The following is a 22451-nucleotide window of genomic DNA, read 5'->3' on the forward strand; positions in this document are numbered from 1 at the left end:
CCACACATCAACATCAGGACAAGGGCAGAAGCTTCTTTAACAGAAGACGACACATGCAACTCCATGGGTTTATCATGCACCTAAGTTACATTTACACACATTACATTTTGCATGTTTACGTAAGAAAATACCTCCCACATATTAATATATGAAGCTGTTCTTCATGGCAAGCAAAGGCATCCTAGATTCAGGAGCCATGGGGCATGCAGGGGACACAGGAGGAGAAAATGGCTCAAGTCTTTAAAGAGCCAGAGTGGGGAAATGTCTTACTTTCTAGCCTCCTAAATAGACATTCAGGCACAGACACTTCCCCCCACAACACACAAGAGGGAACAGTAATGTGGGCTCTCACCTGCTACCGTAACCACCAACTCCCTTGGAAGGCCAAAGATCTTGTTGTCCGTGTCAAACTGCACATGGAGAAAGCTAGCCATGTCATGGCGAACCAAGACCTGGAAAGAAGCAGTACACATTTCAGCAATTGTGTGGATGAAAGCACAAGTCCAGGGTTAAGGGGGAAAAGAAGCCAACACGCCCCTCTCCGAATGTACCAGCAGCCAGGGGCTTGGGACTCTCTTATGGAATAAGGAAAAAGTCTGCACTGAACTCATTTTGTGGGGAGGGCAAGGACAGAATCTTAGGGTACATTTTAAGCACAATGGTTGGGGGGGGGGGACTCTGTCCCAGTCCCTAAAACACAAATGTTGTCAAACTCAAATAGGTTAGAAAGCCAAATTCCCAGGTGCTTGGAATGTGGTGGGATACCTTTCGGGTGGAGTGGGAACCTCTGAGAGGTTCACATGTAACATTCTTGCCTTCAATGTGAAGGTGAGTTCATGTTTCTCTTGCAGTGGCAGACCCCCTTTCCTCATGATCTCCTTGCCCACAACAAGAGAGACGACTCCTCTCAAAGAGTTCCTGGGCACAAAGAGTTCCTGCACAATTTGGTGTCCTAACTCCCAAATCCCTTCTGACCCTCGGAAAGTACACAGCGCCCCCCTTTCCAACCCCCCCCCTGTTCTCAGTTCCTCTTTACAGCCAGGACTTCTCGTCCGCCTTCTGTCACACAGCTCCGGCTCCCAATTCCCAGAAGGTTCTTGTGTGATGGTCGCCTGCCAAAGAAATGCTCCAGGGCTCACACTGCATTTCTTCCCAACTCAAGCCAAAGCTGCCTCAATCACATCTTCCACCAGGATCATGAAACAAGGCTGTGGTGTGCCTTTCCCATACCTTGACATGCTGCTGCTGATAGCCTTCTGCTATAGCATGGATCTTATGGTAGCCAGGAGCCAGCAGCACATGGAAATAACCACCTTCCTTAGTGTAGACTTTTACCCCTTCGTTGAGCACAATTTGAGCTTTCGACACTGGCTGTCCATGCCTGTCTCGGACAAACCCGTAGACTCCTTTATGAACCTGGAAGGAAAGGAAGGAATCTGAGGAGGTGTACATCAAGAAGTCCTTTTCTGTAAGGATACAAATCTTCTCTTCTCTATGCGATAAGACAAAAGGTGGGGAAACCTCTGGGCTGCAGGCTGGATGTGGCTCTCCAGGCCTCTCTACGTGGACTGTGCAGCCCACACCACTCTCCCTGGTCCTGCACCCCCCCACTCTCTGCAAATTCTTTTGCCTAGCTGCCCTCTTCCTTGCCTGGACTGAGAGATTGCCACAGGAGGGTAGACTATAGAAACCTTTACAAGTCTGGAATGTATAGCCAACTGTACAAGAAGAAGAAGAAGAGTTTGGATTTGATATCCTGCCTTTCACCCCCTTTAAGGAGTCTCAAAGCGGCTCACATTCTCCTTTCCCAGGTGAGTGAGGCTGAGGTGAGTGAGGCTGAGAGACTTCAAAGAAGTGTGACTGGCCCAAGGTCACCCAGCAGCTGCATGTGGAGGAGCGGAGACGCGAACCCGGTTCCCCAGATTACGAGTCCACCACTCTTAACCACTACAGTCTCTCAGCCTCACTCACCTCACAGAGTGTTTGTTGTGGGGGAGGAAGGGAAAGGAGAATGTGAGCCGCTTTGAGACTCCTTAAAGGGAGTGAAAGGCAGGATATCAAATCCAAAAGAAAGAGTTGCATCTGCTTCTTCGTCCATTTGTGGCTCCCAGAAGTCTGACCGTGAGAAGAATGCGGCCCTTGGATTGAAAAGGATTCCCCATCCCTGAAGTAAGAAAACCTCCACAGAACAAAATACGCACAAAAATTAAGCAAGACCCAAAATGTATGTTCCTGATGTTACGCTTCCTCATTGCCTTACCCTCAAGGCTTATGACTGGGAACGCAACGCATTATCAGGCAGAGTGGCAGGCAGTGTGTCCAGGATGACCCAACAAACCTCAGAGCCAAGGAGGATTTAAAACCAGCATAAACCTTGTCCAAAATCCCAGCTCACTCATTACACCTCACTATATCACCCAGAGGAGAGCTGTTAGTTGTCCTCTGTATCATAGAGGTCTGCCTGGCCTCAGCTGGAAGTCAGTACTGGGTGCCACTGGTCCCATGCTTGGGAACACAATTCTAGCAGAGATTCTGCTGGCAGCCTCACTCTGGATTTTCAGGCTTTTCCTGAAGTCTTTAATGCTGACAGTTGTTTAATATTTGCTTGAGTAGACAGTCGTTTTAATGAGTGCTCTGTGCTGTTTAATGATTTATGTGTATACATTTTTTAATATCGGTTCAGTCTACAATGAATATCCAACAGTAAACAGCTACAAGAAATCCCATCCTTAAATCTAACGTGGTGTCCAGCCCATTCTGAGCAACTGCAAACAAAAGCTTGAATGCGTTCAAGTCCAAACTCACCTCCACCAGCATGCTGAGAAGAGATTTCTTATTCTCCGCCCAGAGAGTAGGAAGCTGCCCCGCACTGGGGAAGTAACAGCAGCCAGTGTATACCGTAATCTCTGGGCAGTGTCCGTAGGAAAGACTGAAATCCTGAGAAAAACAAATGCAAAAAGAGGGTTTGTGGCAGGAAAGAGAGACAGGACTGGACCAAAGCACCACCATTGGCAACTTTGATTTAATTTGGCTAAGAGAAACAAGATCCCCAAAGTGTAGTACAACTGTGAAATACCTTCATGCTTCCCAGGTGACTGTTCCATTCAGCCCCAAGCAACACTCCTCCAGGAATATTCTCATCTGCAAGAGAGAAACATAAAATCAGAAGCTCTTTGTAAGAAACAAGCCTGCCCCAAAAGGTCCAGAGCACCCTGGGCACATACCTGACTTGTTTGGACAGCTAGGCTGGCCCAGATGCATTGTGGGATGGTTGTTTGCATACACAGATGCCAAATATCTCAGAGTCTCTTTGTTCTCCACTATAAAAAGAAAAGGGAAGTTAGAGAGTCAACAAGTGTGTGATTCAGCCTGTGGTGCTCGAGGCAGACAGCAAATGTCATGGTCTCATTATAAGAGCCGATGAGAAGCCAAGCATGCTCAATGGCCAGGGATGAATGGTGAAAGGTTCCCCATGCCTGGTCCAGGTTCTCCATGTCTAGTTTACTCTCTCAAGAAGCAGCAGGGAATGGAGTGCTCTTTAAAAGATTGAAGATAATCCCACAAGTTGCTTCCAAAGTACTCAGAGGATGGCACAACCATTACCTGTCTGCACAGGCTTGTCATAGGGGTAAGTGACAAGCAGAGATCCTCCATCCAAGGCAACAGAGAGGCTGAAGTCTTGCTTCAGTATCAGGTTGTCCATGATGGCCTTGGTTTCCGGTTCTCTTGCCCCAGAGGAATTGCCTAATGGAGTAAGACACAGAGGTTCTCAAGACTTGAGGCAAGCAAACAACTCAGTAGCAACCTGGTGAGTTAACAGGTGACTCCAGACAGTACACAAGCTTTGTCAAGGCTGCTGCCACAGCACTGAAGCACCTGACCATTCACTCACATTTCTACTCAATGGCAAGCCATCAAAGTGCGTAGATAAAGGCAATTAGTGCAGTGCCGCAACAGGGCTCTCTTTAACCCATTAGACACCCCTCCCCAGGTTAGGATTAAAGGATTTGGCTCAGGAAGGGTGTGTGTGCTTTACTTGTGAAATCAGTGTCCAGATCTTTGCCATGAATGTTGGTCAGGCCAGTCTTGGAAGTGCAGTCTCTCTCCTGAGCAATCTCTCGCCCATCTGGATTCAGGGATGGCACGATGACAATTCTTGTATTGTCAATCAGCTAAAAAAACACACAGAAACAGTAAGGAAGAATCATCAAGCATCAGCCGACCCTATCCATCTAAAGGGGGTGGGTGTGAAGAAAGTTGGTTTTTCCTTGGATAAGTGGCAGGACTAGGGTGGGAAGGAGCAGCCAAGGCTGTTTTGCACAGAACTGCCTCTACTGGAGAAGCGGGAAGTGCAGGAGGCCCTCCACCATTATTCCACATCCCACAACTGTCAGCAGTTTAACAGTCTGGGAGAAGAACTGAAGAGAAGTTGAGGAATTTCCAAAAGTGAAATGAAAGCAGTGTTTGCCCCTCCCATAGGTACCTGTCACTGCTTGGATGGCACTGGGGCCACTTCGAATGCTCTCACGGCTATCCCTTGGTCTGAAGGCAGCCCTGTTTAGGGAAGCTTTTAATATTTGATGAATTACTGTATTTTAATATTTTGTTGGAAGCCGCCCAGAGTGGGCGGGGGTATAAATACTAAATTATTATTATTATTATTATTATTATTATTATTGGTCAGATTTATTGAAGTCTCGTGGTGTTGTACTCTTAGCTCCAATATACCACGTAAAAGCCATGTCTTTCCCATCTGAGAAGTAGAGGCTGACAAATCAGCCTTTGCACTCAGCATCACTTTGGATCTCCTGAGGCAGGGGTGGGGATCCTTGGGCCCTCTGGATGTTGCTGAACTGCAGCTCCCATCACCACTGTTCAGCAACACCTAAAGAGCCATAGGTTCCCTCACCCAACCTGAGAGTTCTTCTCAGACATATCCTCTGTTAAGCCACATCCCCCTCTAATAGTCCACAGAGTGCCCGGAAGGGACATCCTGAAGCTGATAGACATGCAACAGCCTACCTTGGTAATGGCCAGGTTCTTTTTGTAGTTCATGCAGAGGAACTCTGCCAAGGCCAAGAGCAGCTCTGTGCCAACAGGGGCATTGCCATGGATGCCAGCCACAAAACGGATCTTTGGCTCCTCTGGCTCAGATTCTTTGGGTTTGTTGGAGATTTCCAGGGACCAGATATGACGAAACTCAACACTTTGGCCCAAGCTGACAAACAAACAAACAAATAGAAGTACAGCTGGTTAGCTTTTTAATGGAAAGAACAGCTTAAGCCTTGTGTGTGTTTGATGTGTGCAAACACCAAAGGCTGCAAAAACAGGATTTTTCAGGAGCCTAAGATCCCTGCATAGATTGTTGCCCCCTCTATGTTTCACAAAAGCAGAATAAAGAACAAAGAATTCAGAGAAAATTAACAAACTTTGCTCTGTTTGCAGAATACAGAGTTTGGGATTTCTCAGGACAGAATGTGGTTTGTGTGGATACAGTGTTCAAATTTGTTTTTTGTTTAGCCAGAAATGTACACAGGGTCACTCCCTATTCAGAGTAAGCTTGTCAAATGCTTGTTCAGGATTACATAGAGGACTCATTATTACAGCAAAGCTGTGACTTCTCCAGAACAAACAGAATTCCCCATAGCCCAGGAGTTCCACCTACCTAGAGAGATTTGTGATCTTCCGATAGTTCAAGTTGAGGCCTCTAAGAGACTCGGAGAGTTCATTGTAGGAACGGTAGCGATGAGGCTGGACATCTGCCGATGACGACAGCAGGAGGCGCTCCAAGCCATTCTCTGCTGAGAGGTCTTTAATCAGGGTCTCAAACTCTTTGGTGACTGTGCCGTTGAGGCCAACCATATTTATATCTGGTACTGTCCCCTCCTCTACCTTGGAGTCTTTTCGAGTCAAAGTAAAGTTGACCTGCACTGCACCTTTACCTCCAACTTTCACTGTCTTAGTTTCTGAATTATACCTTTCAAAAAAACAAAAAAAGGAGGTAGGGGGAGAATTTGAAAATTGCGTACAATAAAACTGAACATTCTGACTGCTTGTGGCAATAGGATGTAGGCTGTTGTTATTTTATAATGATTACTGAGAAAAGTAATAAATATTATTAAACTTCAGCATAACAATTAAATATATGTTAGGAATTTTGAAGGAATGTCTGTGCAAGAAGAAACAGGCACATGCCATGCTGTTGATTCCAACCACAGATTCAGTGGACAGAATGCTATAGTTGCATATCATGGTTTAAAGCTGGGTTCATATCATGGACTGTATGAAAGCTATTAACAATAGTCTCTGGGTTCACCCACAACGGGAAGCTCTGGGGTTAAGTGACGAATCTGGGTTTGTTCAGTGGTTCAGGTAAGAAGAAGAACGAAGTGGCTACAAAGGAGCTCTGGGCTCCAGCATACAAAATGGGCATCTCCTGGTTTCTTAAAACAGGGTTTTTAGGGCATGGCCAGGAATTGAACATATGCTTTGCTTCTTGGCCAACAGATGGTGCTACAGGCTCTAACTCAGTGACTGTCAAACAAGCTCATAAAGGGAGTAGCAATATTAAATAGTGTTTGCTGAAAAGAGCCACTGGCCCAGCAGCTTAATCAACAACAATAGCAGTTATTGATCCCAGAGTATTTATTTCTATTTTCATACCATACGGCCTCAGGGTGAGTTCCAACACCATGCCATATAGAGAACATTTTATCCTACAGGCTCACAGTCTATTTGGGAGAAATCACCCAATTCCATGTTAAAAGCAAATCTTTCCTTTTACAACCCAAGTCACTTTCTTCCAACACAACATATTTTCATGGACCAACTCCTAATAGTAGCACCTTGAATTTGCCCTGGTAGCAAATCGGCAACCAGCGCAGATCTCTGAGCACAGGTGTTATATGTTGATAATGCCTTACTCCTGTCAGCAATCAGGCTGCAGCATTCTGCTTTAGGCGAAAGAGGAAAAGATGTCAAATACAAAGTTGAAAGACTCACCCTCGTGCAGATGCTGTAATTTTGTATGTTCCCTGGGTCAACAGGCGCCAATAGTCTCCACTCTTATAGGTAGAGACAGGGTGATCAATGTCCGCAACACTGATGGTCGCATTTAAGATGCCCCGTCCATCTGTGGCATCTAACACAAACCCTTTGACGCCTTGGTGGACCTGGGCAGGGAGAGGGAGAGAGGGAGAGAGAGAGAGAGGGAGAGAGGGAGAGAGAGAGAATATGAATATGAATCCTGGGCAAAAAGAGAATGGAGTACCGACCCCCAACCTCTGGCTCTTCTCACTGCTGGTAGGCATTCACACATACACACACAGATGCAACAGGAGAAAAGGTTCCCCACCCTTGGGTTTAGAAGGTGCCCTATTCTGGAAGTTCAGAATACAATAAATTCAAAGGGAAACCTTTTTCATGCAGGCATCCTCAAAGGCTGCCCATTCCTAAGGCTTAGTGCCTACTATAAAACATATATGCACACACTAACTGGAAAATGAGTGTCTTGATTTTTTAATGGTGAAAGCCTCAACCCTGGCCACACACACACACCCTTTACTGGAAGGGGCTTGTGCTCAGTCTTAGAAGAATCTCCTAGAAAAGCCACAGAATGTCATTCTACGATTACTCATTTATCCAAATTTGATACTTGAATGAACTGTTTAACAGGGCACTCTGTAAAGAGTTTGTCTTCTAATTGTGACAGTACACAAAGATGCTGTCATGCCTGTTCCAACAATTCATGGCACAAGAGATTGAGGCAGCAAAAGGCAAACAGTTGTGAAGACAACACACCAGCTCACCTGCTTGATGAATTGCAGCAGAGACCTGTGGTTCTGCTTCCAGTATTTTGGCAGCTCCTCTGCCTGAGGATATTTGATGCAGCCCAGCTCAATGGTCACTTCAAAGCAATTGGTGTTTAAGTAATTCCAGTCCTGCATGCCACCTGAAGAACAATGATTTATCAGAAGAGCCCTATCAAATGCCTCTGCTTAGCAAGGACCTTTGTAGCATGATACACAGAAATAAATCTGTCACTTAATGAATTGAGAGCTAGGATTCTAACTCCAGAATGATGCCCTGAGCCTGTGAAACAAATAAGGAATGTTGCTTTTGAGCAGGTATGCGTTAGTACAAAGGACGACAGCCCAGGCTTAACATGAGGCCTGCACAAAGGCAAGCAGGATTGTTCTTTAATGAAGAGTGTGCTTTTGACTCTTCATATAAAAGATGCAAAAGTAAAGCAAAATCACAAGGGAGATGGGAAAAACTGTCAGGAAGAACATACAAGTTATTCTTTCTGCAGCACTTGTGCCCAGGCAGATTTGGAAAGTTAGCTTGTTTTAAACTTTTTTGGGGGGTGGGGGGATTTGAAGAGGATGCAGCCCATTGTACAATTTCCTTACACTAAAAGAATTTCAATATAATTCTTGTTGTATTTCAATCTTGTTTGTCAGAAAGAAGGTTTTCTTCACCTCTAGAATGCAAAACCACCTAGAGTGGATTGGGATGCCACAAGCTATGGCAGACAGGATTGGTTTTGCAGACTCCCGAATGAACGGTGCCTTGGTTTTACCTGGAACATTATACCACTGAGCTCCATTGGTGATGCCATGAGGGAAGTACTCGCCAGGATACATGTCCGCACAGGGGTGACCCTCAAACATCCGTGCATTCTCCTGGAAGAGCAAAGGATGACCACCTGTGAAAACTGGATTTCCTGACAGCACCAGAGTTAATGGGCTGTTTCTAGCCAACTCCTACTAGAGTAGACCTAACTGGCTACAACCAAGTGCTTTTATTTCCCAGTTACTGTGCTGCATTTGAAAACATGGACAGTTCAAACATAATGGCACCAATTAATATGCACCTGATTATCACTGTACATAAACATAAGCCCTTGAATTCAGGCCTCCCAAAATCCAAGTCCAAACTATTTATTTATACAATTTTTCAACTTCTGTTCACAAACTTGTGTACTTGAGTAGATTAAGCAATTAATGTAATAACTTTAGTTTTTGTTCAAGAAGCCAAGGCAATATACAATGTTTAAACAATCTCACCACTTTTTCTACAAACACCTTGCAAGGTAGGTTAAGCTGAATGTGCCCCCAGTAAGTATCATAGCTGAGTGCAGATTTAAACCAAAGACACCCCAGTCTTAATTGGACACCAACCACTGCAGACCAGTGGTTCTAAATCTTCGAAAAAGACAAAGAGAGAGAAGGAGAACAGAAATCTGAGCTATGGCCAAAGCCATCAGGGAAAGTATTTACTCCCCCCAAATGGACAAGCCGATGATAGGAGATGTAGCTCAGTCCACAGACCGTGCCATTATCCACCATCTAAAACAGACATCTTATTTGGTTCACGTCACAGAATTACTCTATGTCTTTCACAGAGCTAACCTTCCTGCCATGATCTTGTACATACAACCTAAAACATCTCTGTTTACAGAAGGAAGGAAGTGTGAAACAGCTTTCCATGTTAAGAACTGAAAACTCTGAGAATCTGATTTCAGGATCTCAAAAGGACACACTGAGAGAAATTTTACCTTGGCATAGGAAAGTGCAATTTGCTGAAAGACTGCATCATCAGGGGATCTACTATATGTCGCAACTCCTTGTTGGTCGTCATCATAGGGGTAGTTAACCACTAAAGAGCCTGGAGGGAAAAAAGGAAAATATGGAAAATATGGACCTAACAGTTTTGTTTTTTTTACAAGGTGGCTGCTTTGCCAACGTACTAAGGAACAAATATTACATTTTTTATATGTAACAGTGTATTTTTGTAATATTTGGTTTAAGTTGTCTGTTGTTGCTTCAGTTTTTTGTACACCACTTAGATTTTTAGTATATTAAGTGATATAGAAATTAAATAACCAATCAATCCATCAACAAGAAAGCCTGCTACATCCCTAGTCTCAGGGATTAACTACAGGACAAAAGCTCAGTAAACACAGGCAACAATGAAGATTGTGTAGCAACACTGAAGCCCCTTACTGGAATTCACTTGGTCTAAGAGACAGCAAGTCACATTCGCTTGTCACTTAGTATGGCAAAAGACAAGGAAATGAAACAGCTACTGAGAAGCTTTGACACTGAATGCAAATGGCACTTTACTACAGGTTGTGACTTAAAAGTTGAGCAAGGACAGACTTCCCGGCTAAATGTCATCAGACAAAATGCAACTTTTTTTTTTAAAGGTATCAATCTTGGGTCACAGCAACAGCAGCCAAGTAGCCTAGGGAACTACTAGCAATGCAATAAACTTGGGGGGGAGGGGAAGGCTAACAAGGTTGGGCTGAGCCTTCTAGAGTGTTTCTATTTACAGACACCCAAAAGGTCTTAGGATAAAGGGTGTAAGTTAAAAAAAATACCAAGCTATTACCGTTTATTTATGAACTGCTTTCTCAGAAGCATCTCAAAGCAATTTCACAATACAATAAATACATATATAAAATAATGGCATGTATAAAAACCATTTCAAATCCAGTACAGTTACCAACTGGGTTAAAAATCTCTTTTCAAAAAGCTTCAGAGAGCATGTTTTATAATGAGTCTCATCACTATACAACAGAGGTGGTGAGCTACTGGCCCACAAGCCTCATTAGGTCCACCATTTTGGTCAAGTCATGCCCACCTGCTCTACACCCAACATCACAGGTGACATCAGGTATGGGTGGGGCAAGTAAAAACCTGGCTCAGCCAGTTTGCAGGCACTACTAGCAGTGTCTGCAACCCCCCATGCAAAATAGTGTTTTGAAAGGGCTTCCCAATAGGGGCTTGTGGAGAGCTTTTGCAAGACGCTCTTGCAAGACCCACATGGTGCAGAAAAGTCATTGTGACATCAGGTGATTGACAGGTGGGTGGCCACATAGGAGATGGGGGAAGATAACTATCTGGCCCACTGGCAAGATCCAGTTCCAGACCTTGAAGCACAGTTTCCTCAACGTCCTTCCAGCCACTTGCTAAATTTTCTTGCAATGACTCCAGAGTCAGAGAAAAACATTTAGAAGGGATGGAGCTTCCACAGGCACAGTGAGATCCAGTTTACCTCCACAGCTGCTTACTTAAGCTTTGCCTGCAGGGTACTCAGCAGCACAACCCTACCTTAAACCTACGAGAGACCAGGATTCTCTTACCTCCATGCAAGTTTGCAGAAAGCACAAATGGGTAGGTCTTCAGCCAGCTCATGACAGCTAATGTCTCTGGCTGTGGAGGGTCAGTGATCTGGAAGAACTGATCAGGGAAGTTCCGATTCAGGTCATAGTTGTTGCTGTTGTTTCTGCCAACAATCCCCAATCGGTCTCCTAAGGAAAGAAAACAAAACCTGTTGAGCTTCTCAGAAGAGGCATCTCGTTGGCCTACATGAGATCAGGGTGCTGGGTTAGAAGAACCTTGCAGGGTTCTTCTGGGATTCTATTCTTTGTGTCTCTGGTCCCTCTGCTCTTCATAAACCCAAGATTACATCCTCCAAGTCCCTGACTCCACCTGTTTTTACTTGCTGCCTCCTATCACTGTACTACCTGATACCTCCCTCCAGCCTCTTCCGATATATTTAAATGCCTGATAAAAAAAACACCTCTCCACCAAGAACAGCCATTTCCTTCTACTCTTCTTTCCTTGCACATTGCATGTTTGAAAGCAAAAAAGGCATCTTAGCTTTGTTTTATGTGAAGTGCCTGGTCTTTCTAGGCGCTCCAGAAATAATAATTCTCTTGGACCATGTTAAAATGCCAGAAGATCTGATGAAATATCCCTGGATCAGATCCCTGCCAAATAACTGTCCTCTTGCTAAAATGGAGACAAACGGAATAAGTTGCCCTTAAAAGACCGACTGGGGAGATAAGATGCCATGAACAAAACAAAGGCAGGCATTCTGCCATGGCAAAAGAAAAAACAAGGAAGTGGGACCCTTGTGGTAAAACCTGGGTAATGAAAACAAAGGAAAACTGTTGCCTCTCAGGAGGATTACCTTTGCCTTCCCTTAAAGCAAGGGTCAGCAAACTTTTTTTGGAGGGGGCCGGTTCAACATCCCCCAGACCATGTGGCGGGCTGGATCGCATGCGTGGGGGGCAGAGAAGGCTTCTCTCTCTCCCCCAGCCCCTCCACTCCCCCTGCCTACCTATGCTGCTGCCATTAGCGCAGCGCCTCTCCCAACCACGGCTCCTGTGCCTGCCCTTGCGAGGGCTGCTTTCGGGCCGCTCGTCCTGCTGCGCCACTGCCGCCGCCAGCCTCTGCCGCTCGCAAGGGCAGGCACAGGAGCTGCAGTTGGGAGAGGTGCTGTGCTGCACTCTGCCAATCGCGGCTCCTGTGCCTGCCCTTGTGAGCGGCAGAGGGTGTTGGCGGCGGGACAAGCGGCCCGAAAGGGCTGGCTGGATCTGGAGAGGCGCTGCCCAAAATGGCGCTCAGCCAGCTCAGCCCAGCCCCCTTCCTCCACTACGCAGGGTGGGGAGAAGGGCGGGGAGAAACCAGGAGCAGGTGCTGTGGTGTGTGAGGGGGGGGGGGATGAAAAAAACAAAACAAACAGAATCACCGATCCACGGAATGTCCACGAGTTGGATCTTGAGAGCAATTGGGCTGGATCCGGCCTACGGACCGTAGTTTGCTGACCCCTGCCTTAAAGCCACTAGTGGTGGAAAGCACAAAATGAAAACACACAGCTACCTTCATGGGCTTTCTCGTAGCCGTCAGGATTCATGGATGGCATGATGTGGATCCGAGTGTTTTGGACCAAGTCAGTTACTTCAGGATCTGTGCCATAGTTCTTGCAGAGGTACTCAATGAGATTAAGGAGAAGCTCTCTTCCTACTACCTCATTGCCATGCATATTTGCAATATACTTGAACTCTGGTTCAGCTGGATGAAAGCAGGGGTGAGGGAGGGCAGAGAGAAACATGTTAGACCAAGTAACCTCCTCTTAGTTGTTTGTCTACCTGGATAATGCACTGCATCTAGTGAACTCTATTCTAATGAAAATAGCAAAAACAAACAAACACACAAATAAAAAAATACCCACAAATGCTTAACATACTTGCAAAATAATTTGAGACAGTCAGGCTAGCATAAGAAACCACATATTGAAAGTTGCTATGCCCAGCTTTGAGCAAAACAGGCTTTCTTCATCCCCAACTGTCAGGCTGTCCGTATAATAGGCTGAATAAGGGTGACCACTTGGAATAGTGGCTCAGGCCACCTCCCCTGTAGAGTGTTGAGAAGCCCCATGTGTTTTGCTGAGGTCTCTTCCCTGGTGGGGCCATGCTTCAGACAAGAAGTGACCAGCAGACAGCAGAGAACACCACAAGACAGGGCATCCTCATGCCAATAGAAGCCAGTGTAATGGTAAGGATCAGGGGCTGCACAATCCAAAATAAGCTTTGGGACACTGTAAGTCAAACACCCACACCTCCAGGGGAGCCCCTTCTGTGAGATGGCACAGAATGGCACCTAGTCCTACATTTGCTTGGGGTGCAAGAGATTGTCAAAGTATTTGGGGTGGCCCCACATTTCTTGGGGTTCTCAAGTTCCTTATTGCTGGCATAGAGATGCCATGCTTGGCCGTGTCTTCTGCCCAAATAATCAGGCTGGACACAATTCTTTGCCAGAAGATTATGGTAGTGGATGCTAATGTCAATAGGTGTTAGTACTAATATAGCAATGAATATTTATAGGATGAACTACAGCTTGCCCCATATTTGCCTATTGGCAATGGTGACTGGGGCTGATGGGAGTTTGGAGTCCAACAGCATCTCAAAGACCACAAGTTAGTCACCCCTTCACAACTGTTAGAGGGTTGTACTTTCCTTTTGTGGTTTCCATTATTATTGTGCTGGTAAGATGTATACATTGCCCTATTAAACATTAAAAAAGCTAACTTACAAAAAAAAGGAGACACACTTCGACCCCATAGGAGCAAAGATATGAACATGTCAGTCAACTGTTGACTTTCCAGCCATTTCCAACTACTGGGGAAGAAATGACCCATTATGCCTTTAGCTGGGCATTGTGTTTTTTGCAAGTGTCAAGTAATTTTAAAGGTCACTCTTACATTTACTGGACTATTCAAGTACTGCAGATTCAAGGAATGTGAACACACACACACAGGGGGAAATGTGCAAGCAGCAAAAAAAGGAAGTAATAATATAGCCTCAACCAGCCCCTTCCTTGGCAGTAAAGGAATTCCTTTGGCACTACAGTAAATTAGTTGAAGCCACAATACAGAACCAAAAAATGGATGCAAGCATCCTTACTTCCTATGTGTCATAATTTGCTTTTCTTTGAATAGGAAAAGGAAAGGATAACAAAAAATGATCACAGTAACAATAACAGTGGAAAGTCTCAAGGAGAATCATTGTAAAATTCAAACACACCATCCAGACACATTTTACATCTTTCCTGGGGAAGTATAAGTGTAAATAGCAGCAACTGAATAATCAGTGAAAACATTATCACAATGATGGAGAGGGGAGACAGACAACTGTCAAAAACCATGAAAATATCAAATGGCCAAAACGTAAGGGGGGATTATCCAATGTTAGTCATGCTCAGAGTAGCTCCATTATAAAGAATGGTCATTACTTAAGTCCATTGATTTAAATGGGTTTGCTCTAAGTACGCCAAACATTGGATTTTATCCAAAGTTATCTTTTAAAAACATACATACATCATATTTATAAACTATTTATTTCTTGAACCGTCTTGGATATTCTTACCCAAACATATACACTTAAAATGATAAGTAATTCTGGACTATCATTTCTGAAATAACAAGGAGAATCAAACCCAGTGCAGCCATCATTTAAGCAAAAATAATGGGCTAGTTATATTCAACATAAGTTATAATAGAACTTGCGTTTAGGAAACAGAACTCAAGAATCCCAAAGGAGTCCCAATAAAAGCTAAAGCTGTAGTACAAAAAAAATCAATCTATAAATCAAGCTCAGTCTCTAAAATACAATCCCCCTCCCCTTTCATTGTTTAACTGAAGAAGTCTCTGTTACAAATTCTTATTACAAAAAAGAGCTTCCTGACAAGTTTTGACTTGCATAGCATGTTCCAGAGAATTAGGAGTTGACAATAAAGATTTTGATAGCCCATCTCCAAAATCTAATAAAGGCAGAAAGAGAACCAGTAGCTGGCAGCTGACTAGTTAATGAGGCTAATTTCCCCACTTGCAATTAACCATTTCAGTACTGCACCCTATTAAGAGAGAGACAGAGAAAGATCTCCTGAGGTTTTAAGATAAAAAGGAAATGGGAAGAACAAAAGATATCTGAAGTATTCTGCCAAACCAGCAACAACAGCTTCCTGTGGAGCCCAGCACAAGGTATCTGATACTAAGAGGTTCCCTTTTTTGCAAGGAGACTGTTTATTTGCTAGCAGAAACTCCCCAGTTCAATCCACAACTGCACCCCCAGGTCAGGCTGGAAAAGAATCCTTGCCTGAAACCCTGGAGAGCCACAGTCAGTGAGTGTAGACAACACAGAATTGGCTTGACTCAGAATAAGGCAGGTAATCCTCATATTCTGCTGAGCTCACTGGAAGAAAGCACTACATTTTTAGAGATGCTACCTGCAGAATGCTACCTGGATAGGAGCAGCCACAGTAACAAGGTGGCTTCAGCCAGCTGCACACAAACCCAGCTCAGTTAAATGCTTTCTCTTATACCTTCAGAGATTGGAGTGTCAGTGCTGCCTCTGCGGTGCTCTAGTGCCTGCACCCTTGGAGGAATATCAAAGACAATGGTATCTTTTTTGCTCCAAAGTTTCTATTGAAGCACACCAATTTTTTTTTAGGAGCCCTGGATGGTTAAGTCCAGTCAAAGGTGACTATGGGGTTGCGGCGCTCATCTCACTTTCAGGCCAAGGGAGCCTGCGTTTGTCCACAGACAGTTTTCTGGGTCATGTGGCCAGCATGACTAAACCGCTACTGGCACATGGATGACCATGACGAGTGCCAGAGCGCAAAAAACGCCGTTTACTTTCCTGCCGCAGCGGTATCTATTTATCTACTTGCACAGGCATGCTTTCAAACTGCTAGGTTGGCAGGAGCTGGGACAGAGCAACAGGAGCTCACTCCGTCTCGGGGATTCAAACCGCTGATCTTCTGATCAGCAAGTCCAAGAGGCCCAGTCATTTAGACCACAGCACCACAGCCCTGGGAAGCACATTCATAGAAACAAGAGAGCCATAGGCTAAATTACCTGCTTCGTGGATGCCTGGGTTGTCAGATATTTCCATGACATACAACTCCAGCTGCTTCACCGACTTGCCAACTGAGTAGAGGCGAGCAATATTTGGGTACTCGGTGGCATATTTCCTCAGGAAGATCTCCATGTCAGGGAAATGATGATGGCGGAATTCCTCTGGTTGGATCGCTTCGTGGAAGGAAGTTGTCCTATTTGCATCAGTGGTGTTGGTAGTGTTGGTAACAGACTCTGTGGTGGCTAGTGGCCCATCCTGGGTTGGGTCAGAGGCCGGCACCGCTATTGTAGGTTGCAAGGAGAAGTCCACAACAGTTGCATTCCCTTCCTTGACTTCTACGTTCACTTTGGTGACTGGCAGGTAGCTGCAAAAAAAGAGAAATGGATACAAGAACTTTCCTTCTGCTTCAAATTCAATCTGCTTGGCCTCACCTAGGAAGGGCTAACTAAAACTCTGGAGGAAAATGTATTACAACATTCAGGCTGTATCTACATACAACTGCTATGAAGAGAGTCCCCCTGGATACAGTGGAACTAACTCTTGGGTAAATATGAACAGAATTGTTGTCATTCAATACTTGGTAAAACGTGGTTTTTAATATAAAGTCCACTTCATCTTCAGTATTATTCCCATTTCACAGACAGAAAACTGATCCCAAAGCCACCTACTTAATTTCTGCATCTAATCCCATGGTCCCCATGTCAAAACCCAATTCTGTTTGCTGAGCCAAAACAGCTTGTCATAAAAGTCTTTCCACCTTATCTACAAAGAATTTAGCAAAGCACAGTTAAGGGTAGGAAGGGTGCTTAACTCTCATGGGAACTCAAGGAGCCCTTCCTTGCCCTTGGACTTGGCCTGCCTCTTGCTTCTGTTTGCATAAAGCAATATGAGCAAACCGTTCAGGGTGATACGAGACAAGGCAGCAAGAATGGCTTCTACTGTTTCAGGGAAGGAGCTTCCAACTAGGAGCGGCCTTGCCAAGTGCAAGAGACAGCAGCACAGTGTCTTTGCCAGCATCAGAGACTTTACCCCATGACAGCAGCTGTGATGTTGTAGGTCCCAGGCACCAGCAGTCTGTGATAGTCACCAAACCAGTCAGTTGTGATGTTGTGATCAATCCCAGCCACAGCAATAGTTGCATTTTCCAAGCCAGCCCCAGTCACCAAATCCCTCACAAACCCTTTGATTCCAATGTGAACCTGCACAGATTAAACATGAAACAGATCAAAAGACAGGCACATCATTGAAGAGCAATATGATTCTTTGCCTCATCACCATGGTGGTTGTTGTTGTTTTTTACTCTATAAAACTTCTCATTTCATGCTTAGAGTTCACTGTGAAAGGTACATAGTGCTATTAAATTCATAGGCAAACAATGACACACATAATACAGCCTTTTCCACCAAGATATAAAAACTGCACCTCCAATGCACAAACAGAATTAGAGACTGGCATATTTGTGTGTTACCTGAAAGTGCATTTATGCTTTTCTGAATCACTTTTTATTATCTGAGTTACAGAATATTCAGTAGACAAGACAAAAAGAGTATCGGCTATCAGCATTTAGATCTGCCTGAAATGTGAGCTGCTGCTGCAGATTAGTGTAACTATGCTTGCATTTCCCATTCCTTTATCTGCAGGGGGAAAAGAGGCTGCATTTGTCCCCCATACTCTTCCACTATAATAGAACAGAGAGTGTCATTCAGTCCTGTGACAGAATTCTGTAAAACAGCAGCAAAAGACAACTTGTGCTCTTTTTATCAGGCTTGCAAAAGGCAACGGCAGACGGAGACACCCAGTCACCACTTTAGGGGAAAGGTGTGCTATTTTTTTTAGTTGCAATTGCTTAGAGGCCTGTCTCAAAATGGATGTTGTTTGACTAGAATGCTCGCTCTGTCTTGAAAACACCACACCACACACAGAAAAAGCCTTTCAAAACACATCTACAGCAACAACCATCTACAGGAAGGTTTATACTGAACCAATGCCACAATTCTGAGGGCAAAGGAAGAAAGGGGATTCATGCTAAATGACATCAAGGCTAATATATAGGTAACATTAGCTTAATGGACACACCTCTCGTTTAGGGTGAAAGAAAATGATTAGAAACAATATAAAACATACATCAGTGATATTTCCTGATTGTTGCTCAGTCATAAATATGGGTTGTATTCAATGTTGGTCCTGTTTGGAGCAGACCCGTTGAAATTAATGTCTATGACTAGCTTAAGTTTAATAACTTTAGTGGGTCTCCTCTGAGTAGAAATTAATTGGAGACAACTCCTAGTATCTGCTTGTTTCATTTGTTATTATCGTTATTGATTTTTTCAATCACTTTCCACAGAAGTGTCTCAAGGGTGAAGTTTAATAAAAATAGCCAAAACAAAAACAAAAAAAACCCAGTCGATATATTTAAATGAAACAAACCAATAAGACAAAATAAGATAAATAAAATAAAGAATATTATACCCATGGAAGACCTACTAATCCAACTGAGAAAAAAACCCATCAGGACAAACATGTATTCAGTTGTTTCCAGAAAATGTAGGTATCAGTCATATCACATTTTGTGAGCTTTCTACTTTGTCTGATTGGCCTAGGGTGCAGTTGAGGCACGCTCAACACTTACAGGAAATGAAACCCCAATGCCTGTGAATTGGGTCATCACCTTTCAACACAAGTACATATCCATGTGACAGATGGAAGTATCTGACATTTCAAACAGCCTGCAAAAGGGCCAAAACAATATCTTACTTTTTCAATGAAGGTGAGAAGAGATTCCCGGTTATTCTCCCATTCCTTCTCAAGCTGCGAAGCTGGTGGGTATTTACAGCAGGAAAGCTCAAAGGTGACTTCAAAGCAATTGGCCCACAAGTAGTTATAATCCTGCATGCCACCTAAGGAATTTAAAGGGAAGTATTAAAGTACTATCACTCAAGAGACTTCTGCCATCAGCAGTATTTCTTTACATTATTTTAAACTAGAAGCCTTTTACTTTCCAATGCTTATGTATTCTAAGCGGGGGAAACCAGTGCAGTTTTGAAATCAGTCTGCCACTTTGATTCAAAATGGCATCCAATTGTATCCAAACACAGCTGAAAACTAACTCATTGAACTCAGGAACCATCATGCAAAAGTTGGTTGCAATATCTTAAAAGGTGTCCAAATAGTGTATTATCAGTTTTCTTACTAGACTAGAAAAACTCAGTGTGTCTTTAACTGAAGTGGGGGAGAAAATTAAGCCAAAAGCAAAACCCAGGTGCTGTGGCTTTGGCACTGGAATGGAACATAGAAGGTAACACATTTAATAAGTAAATACCCCAACCCTTTACAGGCAAACAGAACTGAGGATCCAGCAACTTCTCTTATTTGCCACCTCTAGCCACATTGTCAGAAAAAGCTCAGAATGTGATTAAAGCAACCCTCCATGAGAGGTCCAGAGGCTGGCAATACGAGAACAGGCATTTTCTAGGGTGGTTCCCCAATTGTGGAATGCTCTCCCCCGGTAGACTTGCCTGGTGCCTTCATTATACATCTTTAGGTACCAGACAAAATTGCTTCCTCTATAATCAGGCCTTTGGCTGATTAAACAATCTATGGCCTTTTAAATGTGTTGGTTGGAGGGGGGTTGTTATTGGTTTGTTTATGTATTCTGTGTTCTCATTTTGTATTATTATGCTGTAAATTGCCCTGTGATCTTTGGATAAAGGGCACTATACAAATTTAATTAATACATAAATAAAATAAAGGCATTTTTACTTCTTTTCAGAGCAATTTTATCAGACAGGATCTTCTGTGTTCTTAACCTCCAGCAGTTCAGCACTTGGTGATAAACAGGATTAGAAGTCCCAAGGGACACTGGCCAGATCAGCATATCATTCTTTAAATGCCTATGTAAACTTATATGGGTTTCAGTACCACAGCGACAAAGGCTTTCTGTTATTTGTTACTCAGTATAATGCTCTTCAAGATACTCATGTTATACAAGCAAGGCATCTCTTTGGAAGGCAGCACTCTATGGAAAGCAAGCTACAAGCTTTATTCCCTTGGAGGAGAAAAAATATTCTATTAAACATCCCATACCTTTATTTCAAGGATCTCCAGGCAGTGTACATCCCATTTTTAGCCTTACAATAACCCTGTGATATAGGCTAGGCTAAGAGAGAAGGTTTTTGTGGTAAAGTAGGGATTTGAATTATTATTATTATTATTATTATTATTATTATTATTATTATTATTACTATTATTATTAATATTATTATTATTTCTATGCCACCCATCTTACTGGGTTGCTCCAGTCATTCTGGGCAGCTTCCAACAAATTATGAAACCACAGTAAAACATCAAATACTATAAACTTCCCTATACAGGGCTGCCTTCAGATGTCTGACAGGAGGATGTTTCACAGGGTGGGCGCCAACTACTGAGAAGGCCCTCTGCCTGGTTCCCTGTAACCTAACTTCTCACAATCAGGGAACTTCCAGAAGGCCCTCAGAGCTGGATCTCAGTGTCTGACCTGAATGATGGGGGGTGGAGACGCTCCTTCAGGTATACAGGGCCGAACCCAGGGCTTCCCTGTCCTAGACTGACTCACCAACCACAACACTGAGCTGGCTGGCTCTTCACATTACCAGAAACTGCAGCACGAGGTTGATTGCAACAGATCAAGACCAAAGGCAACTCTTAGGTAGACAAAATTGTTGGGGTTTTTTTGTGGGTTGGGAGGGGAGGTAGACACAAAAGAATGCTAACAAGGTTAGTGAAATATGACCGAAGGAAAAAAGCCTTGCCCATCCAAGCTCATGTAACTCTGCACCTTTGAAAGTGCCAAGTAACAGAAAGATTCTGCTCAGAAGAGTTACAACATTTGGGTTAGTGTGCAATTCATTTAGTAAGTGACAAATCTGAGAAAATGTGGTGCGGATGGTGCATAAGAGATGAACTTAACTGGATGGTTAATGGCCATTTCCCTAGATAGCCTTTAGCTCCTCCTGGCAGCTCTATTTCAGCAGTTGCACACTTAAAATGAGTGGGTTATACAGTACCAAGTTTTTAAGGCAGAAAAAATACCTGAAGGGAATTAAGAAGGAAGTGGCCTTAGTGTGAACCTGCTCTCCTTCTGAAAATCTACACTAGTTGTTGCTTATTTTCAGACTACCAATTCCCATTACAACACATTCATGGTGGTGACCTCTTACCAAAAGGCATTGCTTAGTTTCCTGTTTTCCACACAGTGAAAGTGTTCTAACACCACAGAAATCACACTAACAATATGATTCTATGCATGTTTAGGAGATGAATAAAAACTTTTTAACTAGTGGTGAGATACTGGAAGGGAATGTATTTCTATGGCATTTCCACAGGCCACTAACCACCTGACATTAGCAACCAAGTTAACCTGATTCACCAAATCTTTAAAAGCTAGTCAGAATATGTGGTCCTTGAGAAAGCCACTAAAAAAATACAGAATAATCTTCAGTTCAAGTAGGCAATACAGAGATGAATGTGCAAGTAAAATGGCACCACCAGGCAAACCAACCAAACTAAAGAGGTCACATCTGAACTAAAGAACCTACATCAGGGATAGGAGATGAGAGCAAACCTTATCGCTCATCAGCCAGAAATCATGGAAGATCATGGCCAGAGTGCAAACAACAAAACTGACAACATTTTCCTGGTGGTTAGAAAGTTATGCAGCTTATGCTTGGCAAAAAGGAAGCCCTCACAAACTTGGGAATCAAACTGGCTTCTGCAGGAGCTCACACAGGGGATGCTACTGTTGATGAACCTATATTCTACCTAACAGAGGGCTCTATCCACCGTTAATAATAATAATAATAATTTATTTATACCCCGCCCATCTGGCTGGGTTTCCCCAGCCACTCTGGGCGGCTTCCAACAAAAGATTAAAAGTACATTAAAACATAAGTGATTAAAAACTTTCCTAAACAGGGCTGCCTTCAGATGTCTTCTGATGAACGTCTTCCAAAGCAACTACTCTATTCCGAACTTAAAAATGGAAAGCATAATGCTGGTGGTCAACAAAAGAGGCTTAAAGACTGTCTCAAGGCACATCTAAAAAAATGTGGTATAAACACTGACAACTGGGAAACACTGGCCTGCGAGTGCTCCAGTTGGAGAACAGCCTTTGCCAAAGGTGTCATGGGCTTTGAAGACACTCAACCTCAGGACGCAAGGGAGAAATGTGCTAGGAGGAAGGCACGCTTGGCAAATCCACACC

General features: G+C 43.7%; 1 protein-coding gene across 1 annotated transcript in view; it reads right to left on the reverse strand.

The window, feature by feature from the left end:
- Positions 1-22451, reverse strand: part of CPD (carboxypeptidase D) — a 32675-nt gene that overhangs the window by 3948 nt on the left and 6276 nt on the right. The window contains exons 3-20 of the mRNA XM_028708391.2: positions 18965-19107; positions 17240-17409; positions 16210-16574; positions 12675-12866; positions 11150-11317; positions 9560-9669; positions 8582-8684; positions 7809-7951; positions 7003-7172; positions 5666-5977; positions 5023-5218; positions 4037-4172; positions 3604-3744; positions 3225-3320; positions 3077-3141; positions 2806-2937; positions 1231-1416; positions 353-452 (exon numbers count right to left, since the gene is read on the reverse strand). Of these exons, the coding sequence (XP_028564224.2) occupies positions 353-452; positions 1231-1416; positions 2806-2937; positions 3077-3141; positions 3225-3320; positions 3604-3744; positions 4037-4172; positions 5023-5218; positions 5666-5977; positions 7003-7172; positions 7809-7951; positions 8582-8684; positions 9560-9669; positions 11150-11317; positions 12675-12866; positions 16210-16574; positions 17240-17409; positions 18965-19107 (2928 nt within the window). The remainder of the gene's footprint in view (positions 1-352; positions 453-1230; positions 1417-2805; positions 2938-3076; positions 3142-3224; positions 3321-3603; positions 3745-4036; positions 4173-5022; positions 5219-5665; positions 5978-7002; positions 7173-7808; positions 7952-8581; positions 8685-9559; positions 9670-11149; positions 11318-12674; positions 12867-16209; positions 16575-17239; positions 17410-18964; positions 19108-22451) is intronic.

This window comes from Podarcis muralis, chromosome 15 (genome assembly GCF_964188315.1).
Source record: "Podarcis muralis chromosome 15, rPodMur119.hap1.1, whole genome shotgun sequence".
Lineage (NCBI taxonomy): Eukaryota > Metazoa > Chordata > Lepidosauria > Squamata > Lacertidae > Podarcis > Podarcis muralis.